The sequence below is a fragment of the Calidris pugnax genome, unplaced genomic scaffold (assembly GCF_001431845.1).
Source record: "Calidris pugnax isolate Ruff unplaced genomic scaffold, ASM143184v1 scaffold36, whole genome shotgun sequence".
In the NCBI taxonomy this organism is placed as follows: domain Eukaryota; kingdom Metazoa; phylum Chordata; class Aves; order Charadriiformes; family Scolopacidae; genus Calidris; species Calidris pugnax.
In genome coordinates, this window is record NW_015090825.1 from 1,169,948 (window position 1) to 1,192,010 (window position 22,063).

Consider the following 22,063-nt stretch of genomic DNA (forward strand, 5'->3'; position numbering starts at 1 on the left):
ACACACCTGCCCCACGGCTGCTCCCCCAGGCCCATCACGGGAGCCATCAGCACATCAGAGGAGCCATCAGCACATCAAAGACCCCATTTTCACCCACACAGAGACACAATGGCAGGTGGCAACGCTAATTAAGGACTGAGAAGAAAGGGCATCCTGCCTGGGCTGTCCCGGGAAGAGCCATCAACCCCATTGTCCAGGTGTGAAAAGGGGCTGGAGCCCCTCTGAGAGCTGAGGGTGCTGCCTACAGGGGCACCGGCCACTTTAGAGGATGCAGGGGAAGGGCATTTTGGGATCGCACAGGACTTACTATGGGATGTCTAGGGGAGGAATCAAAGGGGGGAAAGTGAGGGAGAAAGGGGAAAATAGGGCCAGTCGCATGTAAAGTGTTGGCTGGCCAGCACAGTTGGCCAACCTTGATCAGCACTGTCTGCCCTACCTTGTTATTAATTTCTATTTCGGATTGTTTTCCTGGGTGAGGAACTCTCTATTAGGGGGTGGGGGGTGATGTGGTGTTTTTTGGGGTCTGAGTGTTAAGTCACAGGGGCCCGTGGTGCAGCGAGTGTGGTCGTGCAGGTGAGGCTGTGAGCACTAGTAAAGATTCAGGTGGACCAGCTAGCAAGAAGATGAAGTGGCCTGGAAGCCCTGGGGGGAGCCAGGAGGAGCTGACTGTCAGAGGGACCTGGGCAGTCCCAGACATCTGCTGGAGAAACCATGGGGTCTGGGGTTCTATAGGGCTGGGGTCTGGGGGTCTATAGGGCCGAGACACACTGGTGTCTGTGTCTCTAAGGGTGAGGCTGTGGCAAGTTGGCTACTGGAGGGACCAGGGGAGTCCTGGCCAACTGTGCACACACGTGTGTGTGTGTGATGGGGTTTGTACCAGCAACAGGAGTGGGGCTGCAGCCTTGGGGTTTCATATGCCCAGGTGCCAGGAATGGGAGAGACTGGAATCTGAGCTCAGGTCCCAGAAGGATCCACCTTATACATGTATATATATTTATATATGTATATTTCCCACTAGTTGACCTCCCTCCTCTTCAGTCTGGGTAAGGAAAAGGAGGAGGCCATCTATGCTGTTTGTGTTTGTGTAAATGCTCTGTGTGTGTAGGTCTGGGTGGGGGCCACGTATATATGTGGCGTATACGTGTGTATACATGTGTTTGTGTGCATGTGCCTGCTGGGAACACAGGCTCAGCCTGGCTACTGGCTGCCCCTGGGAGCAAGGAGCTGGGGCAGCCTTGCCTGGACCGTGCTGCTGGACCTGGCCCTAATTCCCTAGTGCTCTTTGACTAATCTTGGCTCACATTTATTTTTCTTTTTTCCTATTTCCTATTATTTTCCGTTTGTTTGCAAACACGGCAAACTCCACCTTGAGTCTGATCATCCAGCTGTCGTAAACCCCTGGCACCAAGTCTGGAAATATTCACTTACTGGTTGGTGTGGGAAGTTGCCGTATTTGGGGAGGCTCTAAGCATTCCCAAATTTAAGAGGCAGTCTTAGTACTGTGCAAAGCATTCTGCTGAAACGGCCCTGATTCTTAGTTTATTCTTGACCCACATGACTCTGTTGCAAGTGCTGAGCAATCCAGACTTCAAGATTAGATTAAATAAATACATGTGTAGCTGCCAGTCCAATTTAGAAGCAATAAGAGTTTAGCTGGAAATGAAATCCTATCACACGACGCAGAACCCAGTGGGTGGCACTTTACGGAGCTGTTGGAGTAAGCAGCAGTACGAAACGAGCTCAAAATGCATCACTGAAAACCACATTTCCTAAGGAATGTGGGGAAAATACCCCACCCTCCCATTTCAGTTAGTTTTGACCCAGTCTGAATTTATCTGCTGGTGCTCAAATATTTAAATTTGAAGTTTGCATCACAGCCTGTTCCTCCTAAATAGGTTTTATTTCTGTCCTAGGACACGCACCTACCTCCCACATCACAGATAATTCTTCTGAAGATCAGCGGTTGGAGGAAGTACCTTAATACCTGCTTGGCAAACCTATCTGATACCGCACCAACTAAAACTATCCTCCTAGTATTTTTGTGAACCTAACACTCGTGTATTATGCAAATTGCATTAACTGCACTAGGATGGAGGTCCACTGCAGGTTGCTGCTGGCCAGACAGAGGTAAGATTTCTAAAGGAAGGGCCAGGCAGAACTGGCCCCAGGTAGAACTCGCTGCTGGCTGCCCCACGTTAAACACCAGTATCCTAACCACGGAGCTGTGGGGGTTGGGAAAGGCTCCTATTTTGCTTAGCAAGCTTTTTTTTTTCTTTTTAGCTTTGCGAACACTTGCGAACACTAAACTAGTGCATGCCAACTGATGTTTCAAATGTCTAAACTAGTGCATGCCAACTGATGTTTCAATTCCAGGGAACTTACATTTTCAGGGGAAAGCTGTTTTAATCTGAGAACGCCTATTTAGCATTAAGCAAGGGCCCCAGCAACAGGCAAGCCTGTTCTTATCTTGATTTATCCCAGAGGCTGGAGCTGGCAAATGACCCCACAGAAGCACCTCGCTGTGGCTTTTTGAGAACGTCAGTGGAGCTCCAGTAAGTAGAGTTGTCTGGCAAACACATTACATATATACAAGGCCTTGGCTCAAGGGACAAATGGGGAGAAGGTACAAGAAATGGGGTGCTAAAAAATAATAATGATAAAATTTCTGATCCTGTCCGTGCCTCCACAACCTAGTAGGAACAGAGATCGATCAACTGGGACTGATCAACCACAAGGTCATCACTCTGCTGTCCAAGCTCCTGGCAAGCTATATTTCACCTTGCTCTAGTTGCTTTGTCACATCTGCTCAACTTTCAATTCAGTGGTCCTGCCCCATACGATGAAGCTCACTCCACGCTCAGTCTTTCCACTCAAAGTTTAGTGAATCCTTTCTCATGTTTCTTATTATTTTGCCTGGAGAACAAATTCTTCAGAGATAAGAGGAGCAGGGACAAGGAGGATTATTATGCAGTGTTTGCCTTGAGAGATGATTTTGTGCTTTTCTGATTGTTGTGTTTATAACAAAAGAGCATTCAGAACAAAAAGAGAGAGACTGAGAGCCAGCATGGGCCAGATGCTTCCCCCACAAGCCATGAGTAACTTTTGTTGTTGAGAGGAGCTGAGAAGGAGTGGGAAAAGGGAGGAAAGATAAAAGAGAGAAACAAGAGGATGGGTGGTGAGTAGGTCGGCCCTTAGACAACAGGAGTTTAAGAGAGTGAGAAGAGAATCAATGGAGAGATAGAAGGCAAAAACAAAAAGAAAGGAAAAGGCATAACGAAGTGAAAAGCACTGAAACAGATTAGAAGGGTAAGGCAGTAGAATAAAAGAGAAAAGGAAGGAAAAAGCAGCAGCAAAGTACCAGAGGAAAAGGGATAATGTGTGAATAGATAGAAAAGATGAACACAGAAAGAGAAGTACAGGAGGAAATTGCAGAATTACCCAACTAAGAGAGCACAGACACAGCACAGAACAGGTCATATCATTAAACCAAAGGTGTCTTTAACCTCTGCCCTCTGCCACAGTGAAATATAGGCTGAAGCTAATGCCTCTGAAAACTTTCCTAATTAAGCTAATCACCGAAGTCAAAAGTTTTTAATACTTTAACAATCACTTGCAAAGGGGAAGTACATTGTGAAAAAAAAAAAAAAATTCTGCAGAAGCCAACATTTAATACTTAATCACTTGCAATGGGGAAGTAACCTTCATTAAAAAAAAAATAAAAAATGAATAGTTCTGCAGAAACCAAGACACCAGAGAGGAAACCATGAGCAGTAGCATCATATTGAAAAATCTGTTTCCTGTACCTATCTTGGTGCTATGTGAGAGATGTGACAACCCACAGAAGGTCATCCAGGGTTTCCTAGTCCCACTTCCCGTAACACTTCAAGCCTTGGAAAAAGATTCCTGCCCAGCATCTAGGCTGGAAACGTACTTTTTTCCTGATTGATGTTGCCTGGGCAACCAGGCTTTATCAAAGAGAGGAGTTATATATCTGTGCATTTACCTTTTTCTTGTGCTATCTGTTTATCTTGTTTATTCTAATGTTGGTCCACATCTAAGAATAGCAATAATGAAGTATATGAATGTGACTTACGGAGAATGCTGTAAATACATCGTTCCCATAAGCATCTGCCCTTTATAGGAGCTCTCTCAGTTTCTGCCTCCTTCACTCTGGAACGTACAGGCAACGGGTGAACTACATCCCAAACTGCCCCAAAGCTCACGTCCCAGTCCCCTGCTCATGTCTGGGGGGGTGAAGGCACCAGCAGACCTGTGCTGGGAGCTCAGGGCTGAGCTAGCACGAGGCTGCAGGGCAGGAGCAAGAGACTTTGGCCAAAATATCTATGGTTAAGTTTTTTTTTTTTAATACTGGCCACCACATCTTACCACGCTTTTCTCCACCTCGAGCAAGAAATCGAATTTGAAGGGCAATGTAAGAAAACAACTTGGCTAATGAATCCCACTCAAAAACCATCAGCAGAAACAGAGGGAGAAAAAACCAACCAAAACTTACCAAAGAGTAAAATTTCAAAGACAATTTCCTAGCAAAATCATGAGCAGCAGCATAGCAATAAGAAAATATACCCTGTTTGGGAGAGTTGGTTGGGCTGGGGGTTAGTTCATGAAGAGGCCTGGCGAGGAACAGGAGATATTTTTAGTCTGGAGAAGAGAAGGCTGAGGGGGGATCTGATCAATGCTTATAAATACTTAAAGGGAGGGTGTCAAGAGGATGGGGCCAGTCTTTTTTCAGTGGTGCCCAGGGACAGGACAAGAGGAAATGGGCACAAACTTGAATATAAGAAGGTCCACCTAAACATGAGGAGGAACTTATTTACTTTGTGGGTGGCAGAGACCTGGAAGAGTCTGCCCAGGGAGGTGGTGGAGTCTCCTTCTGTGGAGACATTCAAACTCCGCCTGGACATTTTGCTGTGTGACCTGCTCTGGGTGGACCTGCTTTGGCAGGGGGATTGGACTGGATGATCTCCAGAGGTCTCTTCCAACCCCATGTGAATCATAGATAGGATAGAGGGAATTCGGGTTGCCATTCAGCTGAGACTTCAGGTGGCCCTTCCCTCTTTTTCCTGAGGCCTGAAAAGTACGCGCATAAGGAGTGGGGTGTTTTTGATGGATCTTCTCAAAACCAATCTTCATATTTCTCCAGAAAATACTACATTCAGGTGGAAAAATGTTATTTCTTAAGGAGCGGAAACAGTTTTTCTCTGGAAGAATCCCTCCTAGGTATATGTGGGGCACTCTGCCACCCAAGGAACGGGCGATGGGGAGTTTGGCAAATTCGGCTCGACAGCGTTCTCCCGCTGCTCAGTGTTTCGGTCCCGCTGATACCCATCAGAAAGCACATAAAAAAAAACCAGCAGCGTTTTATGCCTCGCCTGGTGAACCCAGCACCACACGGGAGGCGCTGGGGCACGCTGCCTGCTGGCACCCAGAGCCAGCCCGGACCTGCACACCACGGCTCGGGGTGGAGGCGTTCCACCAGGGCCAGCTTATCTCTGCTTCTCACACCCAGCATTAGTAAGAGCCCGCGCAGACGGGGGATGTACACACACACACACAGGCTACAGACAAACCCACCCGCTGTACATACAGGCTGCCCAGCAAACACACACGTAAAGACGCCCGTAGGCTGACGCTTGAGGCAGCTCGGAGGCAGAACCACACCGGCACAAGAAACAGCTGGGCACACAGCCCCGGGTTCACAAACATCACTGCTGGAGACGTTTCTCCTGCTCTTGGGTTCTTGGCCCAGTCTCTCACACGGTGTTCCAGCCCTGGCGTGAAGGATGGTTGTAGCCTGGGGTCAGGGAGGGAGCAGAGGCTGTGAACGTGGCTGGCTCGCTGAAATTACTTGTGTTTACAGCAGAAGGGTTCACAGGGAAGAAACAAAGCCCCTGGCTGGCCCACCTCCCATCCCTCCTCCCTTGAGATGGAAACACTGGGGTGGCTGGGTTTGAGCCTCTCCTCTTCCCTATCATAGAATTGTCTGGGTTGGAAGTGACCTTTAAGCTCATCTAAACGAAGATGATCAGAGGGATGGAGCACCTCTCCTATGAAGACAGGCTGGGGGAGCTGGGATTGTTCAGCCTGGAGAAGAGAAGGCTCCAGGGAGACATTATAGAGGCCATTCAATACCTGAAGGGAGCTACAGGAGAGCTGGGGAGGGACTCTTTGCCAGGAAGGGTAATGATAGGACAAGGGGAAACGGTTTTAAATTGGAAGAAAAAAGATTCAGATTAGATCTCAGGAAGAATCTCTTTCCTGTGAGGGTGGTGAGGCACTGGACCAGGTTGCCCAGAGAAGCTGTGGCTGCCCCATCCCTGGAGGGGTTCAAGGCCAGGCTGGATGTGGCCTTGAGCAACCTGGTCTGGTGGGAGGTGTCCCTGCCCTGGGCAGGGGGGTTGGAACTTGATGATCTTTGAGGTCCCTTCCAACCCAAACCATTCTATGATTCTATGATCTAGTCCAACCATCAACCTAACTCTGATAAAAAAAAACACAACAAAACCCATCCCTAAACCATGTCTCTAAGCACTCTGTCAACCCCTGTTTGAATACCTCCAGGGATGATGCCTCAATCACTCCCCTGGCAGCCCGTTCCAAGGCTTAATAACCCTTTCAGTGTAAAAAAAATTCATCATATCCAGTCTGAACCTCCCCTGGCGCAACCTGAGGTCATTTCCTCTTGTCCTATCGCCTGAAGAAGTTGTTCCTCATGTTGAGATGGATTTTGCCGTGTTCCAGTTTGTGCCCTATGCAGGCTTGTTTCACCTCGTGGGCTAACAACGGCTAAGGCAGTCTAACACACAGGGGTTTATCACTCCTCCCCCAGCAGGAGATGCTCTGAGCTGCCCTGTGGCAGTGCTCCCCTCTCCCTACCACCTACAGCACCCCACACTCGCTGCTTAGGAGCACAAGGAGCAGCCCCTGTAAGAGGAGAAGGAGAAAGAGGATGATGTGAAGAGTGCTTCAAAACACTGCTCCTGTGCTGAGGTCCAGGCGGAGTAGACAAGGAAAGATGAGATGAAACCCACCTTTAGGAAGAGCTGCCTCGTGCAGCCAGTCCCACTTTGCACCGGCAGCAGGGTCAGCCGCCGGGAAGGGGGCAGGAGGGATCCCAGTGTGCAGCCTCATCATCCCACCCTGGCAGTTCTGCCTCACTCCCCCTTGGAAACAGGGTGGGCATCTCCCCTGGGCCACCTCCTCATTCTATACAGACTCTTTTTGAAGGGAAGACCGCGCGTTTCCCGACCCGCGCTATCTATCTCTTCCCCAGCCTCCTTCCTTACCGCCCTGCTCCTGCAAACCCTTCTGCCTCTTGCATTGCCCCCTCTGGGTGCTCCACGCACCCTTTGTCCTCCCCCAGGACCTTTCCTGCACCTTTGCAGGCCTCGCTTCCACTCCTACATGCGTGCGTATCTGCTCATCCGTGGCCCTCCTCGACTTTTTTGAAAACTGGAGTTTGAAACCAGTGGAAAACTGGTTGCCTTCAGCCAGCCGAGCTGTGCGAGGATGCTGTGTACCCAAACGCTCAGGTGTGTTTCTGTGGGCTGCTGGAAGATACTCTGGGGCCTGTATTGCACTTGCATTTCTACATAAAATGGTCATAGCTGAGTAACTTTATGTTCTGATACATGAACAGATATGTAATGTATGCCACTGCATGCCTGTACAAATACCAGCATGGCTGAGATCACCCCTGCATGGGTTCATCATATTAAAATGTGGGCCTGTGTATTACTCTATGTCCATATACACACGCTTTTATTTCTGAGCATACATTTAAATATCAAAGGATATCTGTGCACATGCTACTTCATACATCCAAAGGTATATGTATGTACCGATGCACATGCTCATATGAGCATATACATAAATATAGCTGTATTTTTCCTTGTGTTTGCATATCTGTACTTCGTATATCCACTATATTTGTTTATATGAATGCATTTCTGTGTGCTGGTATTCACCTGCTCCCTATTTGAAAGCCTGTATTTTATTTCTAGTGGGCAGAGTTTATCTCAAACCAACCACTAATACTCACATTAGCGTTTACATTAACAAAAATATAAGCAAAATAAAATCCTACACAGAAACTTCCGTTGGTTATGAAGGAGCTTTTTTTCTCAGTATTTTGTTGTGCAAAAAATATCACTCTCTGCCGTGATAAGGTCTCCAAACCCGGAAAAAGAGCGAGCTCCAACAGGAGCGATAAGAGGTTTGCTGAAAGCATTAACAAACTTTAACACTATTGACCAAATCTTCAAAAGAAGTCTGTACTTTTCCAACGAGATGTGAAGCGCGATGCCTTTAGTATTTTACACCACCATTTGGAAGCGGGTAGGCCACAACTGCTCTTCTGCACAGCTGCCCTTGGCTTTACATTTAAGTGTTAAGGAGAGGGCCTTGGTACTCGCCAGCAGCAACTCCCAGCAGAGGCTGCTCTCTCTGGGAAAGCTTTGGAAACTCTGAAGGTCACAGTCGTGGTGACCTTCCTTCCAATCCATGTGACTCCAGCCAGAGTCCTCCCCCCCAAAATATTTCGTTCGCTGCAGAAACAGCTCTCACTGTTTCTCAGTAAGGAACAGGCCGGCTGCTGAGGGGTCAGGGACTCCTTCCAGATCAGGCTTAGAGGCAAAGGTGGTTAAAATATCTTCAGTATTGAGAAGCTTCAGCTCTCAGTTCTCCAGAGATAACACCCACTGTGGGACACCTGGGAGGAAACGGGCTCTGCTCTGTGGCTTTGGTCTATGATGGCAACAGATTCATAAAGCATCTACCCTACTTGTTCCAACGGGGGCTTCGACTCCTGGAAGTCATTCCTTCAAGGGATTGGGGCAGATTGGACGGGTAGGTAGCACACAGAAAACACCCTCACCGTTGGCTCTGACCCTGCCCTGAGCAGACAGGCAGTGGGGATGAGCTGCCCATCCCACAGCTCCAGGTGGTGCTCAGGTGGTGCTCGCAGGGGAAGCCATCACGCATCTTTCCAGGAGGGAAGGTGCTTGGCCTCAGGTCAGTGCTTCTGCACAGATTTGTTCCAGTTTAATTGACCAGGTGGGAACAGGGTGCACTTTGTTTGGAAGAGATTATACTCTTGAATTAGCTCTCCTGCCAAGTCTGTTATCGCTCTGCAAACAATGTGAGTATGGGGAAATGGACCTGGGAAAGCAGAGACTGGATGCATGAGGAAGAGCGTAGATTCTTCTGTTGATGACACAGATAAGTAGAGCTGGCCATTCCCCAGCTCAGAAATTAAACTAGAAAAATGAGATGGCAGGTCTAGGATTGCAAGGAGCCATAGTGCAGGGACTACAGCCTGGCCAGTCCCTTAACCCTGACTACTGACTGAGCTACAGGACTGCTAACAAGGGGATGTAGAGAAGGGAAACCACGCAGAGGGAAAGACCAAGGGAATCCACCCAGTCTTTAAACCTGGCCTCTTCAACCACTGATCTTCTCCCCACCAAGCAGCATTTTTAAACATCAGGACTTCCCCTTCTACAAAACTCTGCCCTGAGCAGGGCCAGACACCATGTTTGTGCCCACTGGGTGGGTGCCTTGGTTTTGGCATGTCACATAACTCTCTTCCCTGGCACCTCCTATATTTGTGCCTTCTCCTTGTCAGGCCATCTCTTTCCTTTTTCCCTTCTTTCTCTTTCTTCAAGCCTTCTTTCTTCTCCCTTTGTGGTTTCTCCATCTGTCCTTCCCCCTGTGTCTGTTTCCGAGCAATGTACAGCCTTTCTGTACACTCCCCCCTCAACACGTGCTGCCTCTTCACTCTGCTGCTCATCAGTGGCTCCTCCTCTCCCCAACCACGCTCCCTCTCATCACTCATCATTATCCTCTGCCTCTCCTTTCCTCTCCCAACCTCTGCAGCTCTACTTCCCTCCCTCCTGTCCCGAAGTCCCTTGGGAAAGGATCCCGTGGCTACCACGGGGTTAAAACCATGAGTTGGGGGCAGGGAGCTGCCTGTCTCTGTCCTTGATTAGTGCCACCAGCCTTTTGGGAGATGGGAGGTGGCTGGAGGGAGGTGGTGTGCATCCTCCTGCGTGTGGTCCCTCACGTCCTCAGCAGCAGGGTAGAGCACAGTGGTGCCAGGCAGGAGGGAGGGCAGGGGGGCAGGTAAAGCGGGCGTTTCTGGCAGGCACAGCCCCTACCCCACATGGAAGCCTCAGAAACGTGAAGGGGATTGAAAAGGGGAGCAACTGCTGCTTTTTTTTGGACAGCTGGAGCATATTCGGTGTCATTGTCCTTATGCTCAGCCGCTCTGCCGAGGCCCCGTGGTCCTGCCCGCTGCCCGCCTGTTCCTCTAGGCTGCAGTGATGCTCCTTGTCTTTGCCTTCCCACAGCATACCAGAGTCCCTCTCAGTAATAGATTCATTGAATCATCTAGGTTGGAAGGGACCTTTAAGATCATCTAGTCCAACCACCAACCTAACTCTTGATAAAACAAAAGAAAACCACACAAAAGAATCCCCCCCATCACTAAACCCTGTCACTAAGCACTATGTCAACCCGTCTTTTGAACACCTCCAGGGATGGTGCCTCAACCACTTCCCTGGGCAGCCCGTTCCAAGGCTTAATAACCCTTCCAGTGTCAAAATTTTTCCTTAATATCCAATCTGAAATGAGGATTCCCTAATATCCAGCCCTCACTTCTGACCCACCTAGGCATGCACTCACACATACATATGTGCATATCTCAGCCCTGCAATCCCCAAGCAATTGAATTTCTAAAGAAGCGAATACCTCACAGCAGTCAGTCTGACAGACATCCTCCCTGGAAAACTGAATCCCCTTGGCAATGGAGAGAGTGAAAGGACAGAAAGGGATTCTGCAGAAGTAAGAGCAAGAAGCAGGCAGCTCCCATCAAGACATCCCCGCACCCTTCACTCAGAAATATAGTAGTAGAATTTAGGGGGTAGAAATAAAAGAGATGCCAAAACAAAGAGGATCTGGCTGAGTGAGACAGCTCGGGGAATTTAGATGTGATGTTAGGAACTCTGCTTTTGAGCCAAATCACCCCAGCTGAAAGACTGCTGGGTTATTCCTGCTTCTGGTAGAGCCAGTTGGAACCAGACACAGAATAGAACAGTATTTTGCCAGATCCTCAATCTTCAGGGGATCGCCGAACAATATGTCAAGTGCTTCAAATATGTCACTAATTGCACAAACACACACACAGCCCCCCCCCAATCCGTGAGGCACGTATGCATATACACCACTTCTGCAGAACTGTAGGATCCGGATGCCTCACAGCCTTGATTTTCACAGCACCCCACTGAAAGGAGCAAAGAGCCTTTTTCAGATGCAGAACTGAGACAAAGACAGGCGAAAAGTAGATCCCAGACCGAGATGCCAGAATGCTGAGCTGTAAGCACTCTCTCAGTCCCTTAAGTGGAAATCAAAAGCCCGGAAGGAGAGATGAATGTTGCTACCCCCGGATCCAAAAAGCCAGCATCCAGGGGAGCTGTCATGCAAAATGGCACAGAGGAAAAGGGTAAATCCCAGCAGCCTCCCAGGCTGTGTTGCTGTGCTCAGCACGGCTGGGAGGTCTCTCCCTTCAGAGGAAACCTGTAACCCGTGCCTTTCCAAACCTGCACCTACCCCTCTCTTTATATCTAAAAAAGCAGCTACTAAAGAGCCTGCTCTTTCTATCTGTTAACAGAGGAACTCTATGGTTAGTGCAACACCCCAGAACATGAGACCTGTGTTCAGCTTCTCCATCAAGGGACTCTTTTTGTTTTCCTAGACATAGTGTTCATGCATCCACAAGTTGCTGTTTGAGGACAAACCCACTCACTGTGCTGCTCTGATGCCTGAGCAGGTCTCGTAACTACCTGTGGTAGTCCTTCAAATACACACATGCCCTGCCTAATAAATTAAAACATGCTCATGGTGCAAAAAAATGACTGAAGCAAAGACTAGAAGCCAAGATCACCTGCTGTCTGTACCTATGCCAGGTAAGGAATTGGGCTGCCTCGTGCCTCATACCCAATGCATCCTTAATTATTCTTTGTACGGGGATGTGTCCCACTGCCTGGCCCAGAATCTGCAATCACTAACTTCTTAGGGTCTCCACCATTCCAGTTGCCTCCAGTGAGAAGGGCTTCCCAAGTAGGCTTTTTTTACAGAAACGCCCTAATCACCGCTGCAATTCTGTGTCGTGTCTGATCTAGTAGGGATGCAAACAGCATTTTCAGAATTAAAGCCACGGCAGGAATTTGCCTCCAGTATACGACAGCCAGAAGTGTGGGGTTTGGGGAACGTGATTTTTAGGTGCAGTTGCCTAAACATGACCGATTTCTCCCTGTGGACTCATAAGCCCCTGTATTGAAGTTTGTCTTAAATAACAAGCACTACACGGCCTGTTCATAGAACAGCTGAACAAGGGGTGGGTGACCTACACCAGACATTGATGTGGCCTTGGAACCTCTCTCAGAGGAGGATGTTGTGTGCACACAGTGGTGGAGTGCAGCCTGTTTACACCTGCTTCTTAACTACAGAGCTGCTTTCCTCCAACTTCAACACTCATCTGTTTTTCTAAATCTTCTTGTGGTAGCAGAGTGACGGAGCCAAAGAAATGGAAAAGGGGATGAAGAAGAACCACAGCAAAAAATAAGGGAAGGAAATATCTTTTACAGAAAATGAAGGACAGGGGAAAAAAAAGTGAGAGCAAGGCAATGTAAGAAAGGAGTAGCTGTGCAAAGGAAATATATTTATTTGTGAAAGAAAGGAAGGACAAGAACATAATAAAAAGGGAAATAGAAACAGAGACAGCTGATACAGAAACGTATCTTTTTCTAGCAGGTGATATTCTTCTGATTTTCAGAAAGTAGCTGGGTACAAGTTGTGTGACAGCGTAAGGGAAGGATGTTCTTGCAGCATTTTTGGGTGAAGCAATGAGTGTAGCCCTGAGCAATGGGGACTGAACAAGTACAGGGTTCCTCCACTGCCCTCAGAAGGATTTTCTTTTTGGTTGAAAGCCCACTACTTCAGTGACTCGCTAATCTTCATGTCCTCAAAGTTTATCTCGGTCAAGAAACACCTCCTTTTTTGGTTGAAAGCCCACTACTTCGGTGACTAGCTAATCTTCATGCCTTCAAAGTTTATCTCGGTCAAGAAACACCTCCTGCACTACTCCTGATGTTAGGTGCAGGCTCTGTGCAGCTCTCACAAAGGCGCGGAGCACCACAACTATTCAGCCTAACCTATGCCAAGAGTTCAGGTTTCCTTGGTAATTCGGGACCCTGAGCCAAACCACCTTTAACAGGTCCAAGGACTTATCAGATAACACATTCTTCAGCCTTTCAGAAGAATCACTGGATCAGAGACAGAGAGGACAATGTGCTAGTCACATGAGACCCTAAATCCTGAACTGACCTAAAAATGCAGTGAAGCTCAAAACTCCATAAATAACATATTTATCTGCAACTGATTCCTAATCAAGTGTTGATGCAAGATTTTTGGGAATGCCTTAAACTGTGGGGTGAAATGCAGTAGTAAAACATATGTCTGACCACTGTTGCCATTATCTGAGACAAATAGATGTTCATACAGCAGACCCAAGCCTCCCTGAATCCCATCTTATTCTGTGCCAGGCTCGGCGTAAGATCTGGAATTACTTCCCTGTGGCAGCCACTCCCCCAATTCTTCCAGAGTTTACCCCACAGAGCTCACACTATTGCAGAAACCAACAAATGAAACTACTGATGACATGATCTTCAGAGCCTGGAGCCAGCTAGGGATGGATTATTAATAGGACTAATTACTCCTCCTAAGGGGCCCAGCTTAAATCAGGATGACACTGTAGAAAGCACTGTATGTAAACAGTAAAAGATAGCCAGGTCCTGAAGATCTATCTCAGCATAAGGGAATATAATACATACATACATAAGAGAACATAATACATAACATAAATAAGGGGAAAGAATTAGTATTAACTCTGTTTTGCTGATACGGGAACCGGATGTGTAGTGATTACATGGTTTGACCTGGGAGAAAATCTGTGATGGAGCCATAAACCAAACTCAATATCCAGACACCCAGACCAGGGCTTCACCAGCTGGGCTGTCCACAATCTTCCTCTGGACTAAAAGCAGACACTATGGCGCAGGTGGCTGCGAGGTCTGCTAAAGAGAGCCTCTACAAATGCTGTATTTTCAGTGTGGTTCATGTTCATCCCAGATTTCATGCTCCTTTACTTACTGGAAGCCTCTGGCACCAAAGAATAATTTGCTGGGAAGAAAGAGTAGTTCTGGGTCATAAACCCTCACTTGCCTGCTGGGAATGTGCACAGCTGATGCTATCAGGGCAACCTACAGATGTCAGATTCTGTCCATCTAGTCCAGGCCAGAAACAAGAAAATGACCTTTAGAGTTGCACTCCAAATTTTTGTGTTTAGGTGACTGGGAAACTGATGTTCCAGTGGGACACTCAGCCTAAACTGGGAAGAAAACCAAAGCCACTCGCTGGGTGGTGTTATGCACCAAAAGAAGCTGGGGTGTAGCCCTTGGGATATTGCTGCACAGAACACGAAAATATTGTTGTGACTGCCTTACGTGAGCCCAAGCATATTCTTATTTTTCACTGAGAGGAATAAGAACTGCTCAGTACTGTGACATTGTTCCTAAACTGTTGTTGGCAGGAGAAAACCTGGCCAAAGAGAGGACCAAGCTAACACTGAAGTGTACATACCAACAATGCAACTTATTCTTGCAGCCCTGTGGCCTGTTCTCCCCACAGGAACCTTCAAAAGGCCAAACAAAACCTTGGTGACTCGTAGCGCAATGAAGACCTGCCTTGACCCTAGTTCACTGAGAATCGACGTGACACGCTCAAATTCCGTACATCTTTTTCTGTCTCTAATTTTGGCTCCCTGACCACCTAATTTCTGGACCTGATGTAAACTGCTGTGCTGGAGCAGGTTTGTAACGAGCTCAGTACGCTCTGTGGAGCTCAGCTGCCTCCTCCTGCCAGGCAGCAGATGTGGATGTTGAACCTGCCCAGCCCTTTCTGACGGTCAGTTTTTCAGGTGCCCAGAAGACAGCCGGGAGGTCAGGTTGGGTCCTCTGTTTCCTAGGTTAAAAAGGGCTACAGAGATCCAGAGGGAGATATGGTTGAGAAGCACGCATGGCTCTCAGGCAATAACCTGTGCCCGCATTCCCCAGCAGACACCAGCCTTTCCAGTTCCACTCTGCTTTCCCTACCCTGTCATGTCCTCAGCTGGTGGGCAGTCATGTTTTGACTCCCACCAAACCAATAAAGCATCCAAGATATCTCAGTGGACTAACACTAGAGGCAGAATCTCTGTTACAGGGGACATTTTCTCTTCCAAATTCCCATTTAAGACTGACTTGTAAGATGGATAAGCTATTCCCTATGCTCTGCTGCAAGTTTCCATAATGAACTAGCTTACCCTCCTCTTCTGTTGCCTCTGTGCCCCTTTTTGCCATCCTTTAAGCAGGGAGGCACAATCAGAATAGGAACAAGTGCTTATGTACACAAGAGTTTGGGGCATGTTAAGCAGTGGGAGTAGGACACATGAAGCAGATATGGACTTTGTCCATGGCAGGGAGGATCTTACAATTGCCCTGACTTGACTCTGGCTCTTCCCCTGCTGGAAAGATGCTGCAACATCTGGCAGCAATCAATGGCATTCAAGTATTGTGTTCCCCCCACTCTATGTTCCCAGTATCCCCACCTTCTCTGCAGCCCCACCAGAGCTACCCCGCTTTGTGACCCACCATGGGGAACCTGTCAACCCCCACCAATGGGAAACTGAAGATGGACTCGCAGCAGTTTAAATGACAATACATTTAACTCCCTTTCAAAGAGAACAGGAGAATGCATGTCACCCGCTGCCCACATCGTGTGAACACAAGTTATTACAACCTGAAAAACTGGATGGAGGCTACACACAGCAATCCAACACAGACAAGCCTGTGTCTGCTCACCCCAGATACCGCCCCTGTCATTCCTACCTTACGACAGCTCTCCCACAAGCCTCTTTCCCTTGGGACTCCCTCTGCCTGCAGCATTCCCTCTGCTACGCACCCAGGTAATCCTCGTGGAGGAGCTCTGTTACCATTTGAAATCTTAAGCCCCCACCACCAACCCTATGACATTTTCTTCAGCTGCCTTCCTAATTCCCTGACGTGCAATCACCCTCCCACTTTCTAAGCACGTTCCTCAGGGCAACACCTCCCGCTCTGGAGACCGTGATACTGGTGTCCCCCCCCTGCCTCAGCTGACCTGGCTTGATCTCCAGCCTCCAAAGAGCCTGGCAGCTTCACCTACCTTCACCAAGGACCACAGGAAGGTGAAAGGCAGCACAGCAAAAGGAGGAGCTGTGTCCAGGACAGCAAGTTAGCTGTGCTGTCTGCAGGGCTTTGCAACCCTCTGTTTCCAGGAGATCTCCCATTCTGAAGAACAGATGGGCCCATCTCTTTATACTTGTCCCCTAAGAAAGCCACTGTTTGCTGCCCAGTGACAAGCACTGACCAAACATGCTTATCCTGGTGAATAGAAGCCCAAGGGAACCGGGATACGGCAGCACTGGATGTTGGGTTTCAGATCCAGTACAAGGTCAGACCTTCAGGACTTATTCTCCTTTGCACTACCGCTTGTTTCTCACTTCCTTTCCTGTCACCTACGCTGCCCTTCTCCTCCTCTCACCTCCAAAAAAGCTGGGGCAGAGGCGTTGCTGAGGGCATCTCACTCTCACAGCGACAGACCCAGCACGCCAGCACTGACCCAAGACCAGCAATTCCCAACAGACGTGGGGTCTGCAAGCTCTGCAAGCTCCCTTGGCTTTGCTGTCCTTTCCCTGCTGTCACAGGGGGGACTGGAGGCACAGAGACCCAGGCCCTGCGGGGCCAGACTGGCTCTTGGCAGCAAGCAGGCTGTGACAATTCCCTGGTGTCCCTGGGCTTGCAGTGCAGCCCGTCTTACTTCACCAGCTCATCTCTTTCTACAAAGACCTGGAAGCACCACAGGGCACTTCCTCCCCCCCTGTTTAAAGCTTGCAGGTTGTCTTCTAGTCACAGCTGAAGCAATTAGGTGTCCTCACTTGCTCTACCTGGGACAAGGCCTTTCCCCTTAGGTACACAACAATTAAAACTACTCCAGAGTTACTCTGATTCATGAATTTTGTAAAAGGCTGACAGTTTTCCTTCTTTCATCTATGACCATGCTAAAACATTCTGAGTTCTCCCAACGATGCTTCCTTTGACCCTGTTATGGGCCAAATAAGCACAGAAAATGTGATTCTCCTATTGTTCACTGGATCGTTTTAGGCTTTTTATCTGCATTTGTTAAAGTGTAGGTCACAAATGGGGAGCTTTTGAGCAATGTAAACAAATTCTTCTTGTAGCTTTTCATGTGAGTCATCTTATCTTAGATCTGTTATAAAAATCTCTTATCAGCCTGTTTCACAATGAATAGTTATTTTGATAGTTATAAGATCTGTTTCTTATGTGCACGTTGCTCCAAAATTCTACGCTTTTTTTCCAGACTAAAAATGGCTTTGGAAGTAGGATACTTAGTACTGATTGTGGTATTTTTATTTCCTATAGAAACGGACGTAGGGAGAGCCATAGCGGAATAATTAGCCCACCAAGATGAACATCAGTTTATTCCCCCTCATAAATAAGTAAGGCTAGACTCAATGACAGCATGAGCTATTGTAGCCAGTAAGGCCCTAGAACAAGGGGATCTTCTTGGGCATATTAATATCTCTCCAGGCAAAGTCAGCCTTGATTTGTCATTAAGTCCTTTACTCAGAACACCATGTTAAGGACAGCACAGAGAAACTACCACAACAGCAGCAACTAATATTCCTAATACTTTACAAAGGTCAGAGTTATTTAATGCCCTTGCCATATGACAAGGGTCAGTCATGCCAGACCTGGAAAGAGACTTCAAGCTTTCTAATTTTGTAATCCCATTATCCCCTGTTCCCTGCCTCCACAGTAACTGGAATTCCTGGCCTTTCTCCTGTCTCCTCTCCTCTCCTTTACCATCTCTGCAGCTAAAGCTCCAAGAAGGGTAACATGACGAGAAACCTCCAGCCTCCTCTTCTCACCCCACGCTCAAACATCTGCCCCATACTCTCTAGGACAGGTCCCCTTCCACCCCCAAGCTCTGTACCCACCACTGCCCATCTCCTGCATTGTCTGTTTTGCACATTGCCTGTCCCCCCTTGCCTTTCCAACAGTTACCTTCTGCATCATCTCTTTGCCACCATCTTTCTCCTCTCCAGCCTCACTTTTTCCAACATCTACGTCCTCCTCACTGTCTCAGGCTTGATCTAGACTGAGTTTAGCCTGCCCAGGGAGGTGGTGGAGTCACCATCCCTGAAGGTATTTAAGAAACATGTAGATGTGGCACTTCAGGACATGCTCTAGTGCCCAAGATTGTTGGTTTGTTTTCTTTTTGTGTGTATGGTTGGACTCAATGACCTCAAAGGTCCCTTTCAACCATGAAGGTTCTGTGATTCTGTAATTTAATTTAACACATGATACTAGCCACAAAGGATAATCCGGTCATTTAACCAGTCTAATATGGACACAGCAGACTGGCTTTAAGTCATGTTAAATGGATCAAGTTAGAATCAAAGAAGGCTACTTTAAATCCTAATTGAGGCAAGAAATCAGTGTTTCTTTGCACATCTCTCAGGTTTTATCAGTTTCTGACATCTTTTCCAAGAGTCTCTCCTCATTTTTGTTCTGGTCATCATGTTTTGGAACCCATTTATTTTTTTCTTCCTTTCTAACCTAAAGAGGCTCTTTTAAACAACTTCTTCATCACCCTAAACAGGACACAAGTCTTATTTTTCCCCTTCAGACTCAGCTACCCACAAAGTGGTTTTTTACCCACTATCAGGCAAATCTCGTGGCTTTTCTCATTTAGCTGCTTCCCCTTTGCATATGTTTATGTTAATATGTGCTAAACATTCCAAGTTTATCGCTCCTGACTGAAAGAACTTCTTTTCAGTCTTAGATATGGATAAGGTGAGGCCAGGATCCGGGAGGACTGTTGATAATCGTACAGGGAGACAGAGTGGGGAAAAAAAAAAGAAGAGACTAGAAAATAAGGCTGGAGTGAAAGCATGAAGGCAAAAGGTTACAGATAGGGCTGAGTAACAGCTAACACCAAGAACAACAAGGAGGCCTGATTCCACCTTCCCAGTGGTGCCTCTGGTTCCCAGGAGAGGGCAGGTGGTAGCAAAAAACGGATTGCATAAGGGGAGACAACCATTCCAATAGTCCCCTCTGCTGGCCACCACCTGGGGACACCAGGCAGGGTTGGAGGACCAGGGACAGGGTGCTCCGGATTGCTCCCTGCGAGATAGCAGCTCCCCAGTGAGCACCAAACCCACCTCTGTTGCACCACAGCACGGCTGAGGATTGCTGAATTACTGGGGGAACTCTAGAGAAACTCCAGATACTTATTTTTTGTTGCTCGTTCAATGTTAAGGTCAAATAGAAGGTCTTTTATGTCTTTAAGTACACACAAATATACTGCAATGCTCCCTTATGGCACCTAACCATTTCCTCCAGCAGCCTAGATTTTCTTTCCTTGCTGCTGTTAGCAGAGGGCAGAAGCTACAAAAAAAGTGATAAACAGGAAGCCCTAAAAGGTCAGATCATTTACAAAACAACATGTAAGCAACAGGTATCCATAATGTATTGTGGATTAAATAGCATGAAAAAGAGGGGGGTTTTTTCCGCTTCTATCCTTTTGTACTTAAAGACATAGTGATGCAAGATCTTGGTTTAACCAGGATAAAGAGCTTCTTGGCCTGCTCCCCAGACCTGCTCAGATGTGTAAAATTTCCTACAGCTTTTCTGCTGACAATGCAATATAGAAGCACTACTATTTGCTACAGCGGAGCCCTCCCTGGTTTGTTGCCGGGGGGTCTGCAACACACGTCACGTCTGTCGCCTGTGGATTGAAGTGAGTTTCCTGATTTCCTTCCCGTGCCGAAAGGACTGCAGACTCTCAGCCAAGTTCCCATTTTTCCCTAGCTTGCTTTTAGCTACAGGTTTCGGCTGGGTTTCCTGGGGCATTTAAACCTTGGTAAACCTTCATTTCAACACGTGCTCGCTCCCTAAACCTCCTACTGCATCCTGATTCTCCTCTTGGGCATCCATCACGTGGCTTCCTGGCCACCTTCCAGCCATTGCACCCCCCCGCTGCCTCTCCTCACCCCAGCTCTCCCACCTACTCCCTCTTTTTCTTTCTCCTTTTCCCTCGCCAATCTCCCCTCCTTCCTTCTCTTTCCTTCCTTCCTCCCTTTCTCTTCCTTTTTGCTTTCTCTGAATGACCGTAAAGCTGCCAGAACTTGGCAGATGAGCCCCCACCACCACCTTCCCGGTCTCCGAATTAGCTAAATTAGCTCGATTAGTTACATTAGCTGTGTGCACAAGAGGGAAACCCTCTTTTCCAAGCTCACCTCTGCCAATCCCGAACAAGCGATGGCCATTCTTAGGGGTTCAGTTGCCTGCGGCCATTTAACACTGTTTGCTTCTGAACCAGCCCTGGTACCCAGCCAGGGCAGAGTGTAAGGTGTGTGGGGCTGCCCCCCAACAGTTACTGATGATGTAAAAAACGAGCCCGTTGCCCCTGGAAACCGTCTCTGCCATGCCTCTCAGACAGGGGTTGCTATGGGATGCGCTCATGCTTTTGAGGGAGAGAGGAGCAGGGCTGAGATCTGGCAGTGCTTCTCTTAAGAGCGACCGGTGGCAAAAGAGGGGGACAGGACCACCTGGTGCTTGGTGGCAGAGCCCAGGGAGGGGACGGACAGCTGATTTATTGTCCCCTCTGATGGACAGCCAGTCGCCTGCCAGAGACAATAAGGGGATGGAGGGAAGAGCAACCCAGTTCCCATGGCAACTGACTGCGCTCAAGTCATCTGAGGTCAGAGTGACGACTGAGGTTGCCAGAGAAAATGAATTTTGACAGGATTAAACCCCCCCATCAGCGACTGCACGGCTCAGCCTGGGGTGCCTCAGCACCCCCATCGCACCCCCAAAAACTAGGCTGCATCACTCCCCACTACGGTGCTCCTTGGGGCTCCCCCAAAAGCCCGATTGCCTATCTCAGTGCCTGTCCTGGTTTCACCCTCAGCTATTTTTGTTTCTGGGTCACCCAGAACACATCTGCGTGGCCAGATCTACGTGGGGCTGGCTGCGGTGGGGGCTGGCCCTGAATCCACCACGCGCCTCTGAATCACCAGCCAGGGCTGCCCAGGGCAGGGTGGGGGGCTGAGGTCCCCAGCCACCGCTCCTTCGCTCTCCTCAAGGACTCCACTTCCTAAAAAGTCAACGTATACATGCCTAGTGACGATAAAATCACGTTGGCTTGTTTTTTTTCTTTCCTTTTCTTTTTTTATTTATTTTTTTTTTCCCCTGGGCAGGCAGCCTCTGCAGGCCTCCTGCAAACCCTTCCAGCCAGGAACGCAGCTGGAATTGGGCAGCCTCTGCAGAATCCTGCCGGCCTCAAATGGATTTCTGTTGCCATCTGGTGGCAATGGAACAGCACCTGGAAATGCCCAATAAATACCAAGATCCACCCCCCTACACCCCCACACCCCGCCGTTCTCGGTTGCGGAGCTTGTTCTCTTCCAGTTCTCCTCCTTTTCTCTGGCCACGTCACAATTTCGTCACTTATGAAGGGAGCAGGGGAGAATGTTAATGCTATTAGATTATTTATGTATTTATTTATTATTTAATCTAATCAGGATTCCGGGCTATACCTATCCCTGCAAGCCTCTCCACAGTTTTCAGTTCAACACTGGCAATTTTCTTGACTGCTCCAGGTCGTGTCGTCAAGACTCTCCCAACCTCTGGAGCCTGTGGTTGAGCTAACCCTAAATTAGGAATCTTCATTCTGTCCCTGAGAGCTGCCGAATGAGTCAGCTGCAGTGGGTTCAGTTAATGAATGTAAAATTGCCAAACCCATCCGCCTGCTGCAGAAACCTCCTCATAGGATGGCACCCCTGTTTAACCGAGGAACATCATGACCCACCAGCCAGCCTCAG

The 22,063-nt window shown here is 48.2% G+C and overlaps 1 protein-coding gene across 1 annotated transcript in view; it reads right to left on the reverse strand.

The window, feature by feature from the left end:
• LOC106886885 (solute carrier family 2, facilitated glucose transporter member 3) overlaps window positions 1-20,521 on the reverse strand; it is a 34,287-nt gene extending 13,766 nt beyond the window's left edge. The window contains exon 1 of the mRNA XM_014940151.1: window positions 20,477-20,521. Coding sequence (XP_014795637.1) covers window positions 20,477-20,506 — 30 coding nt within the window. The 5' untranslated portion in view covers window positions 20,507-20,521. The remainder of the gene's footprint in view (window positions 1-20,476) is intronic.
• Between the last annotated feature and the right edge of the window lie 1,542 nt (window positions 20,522-22,063).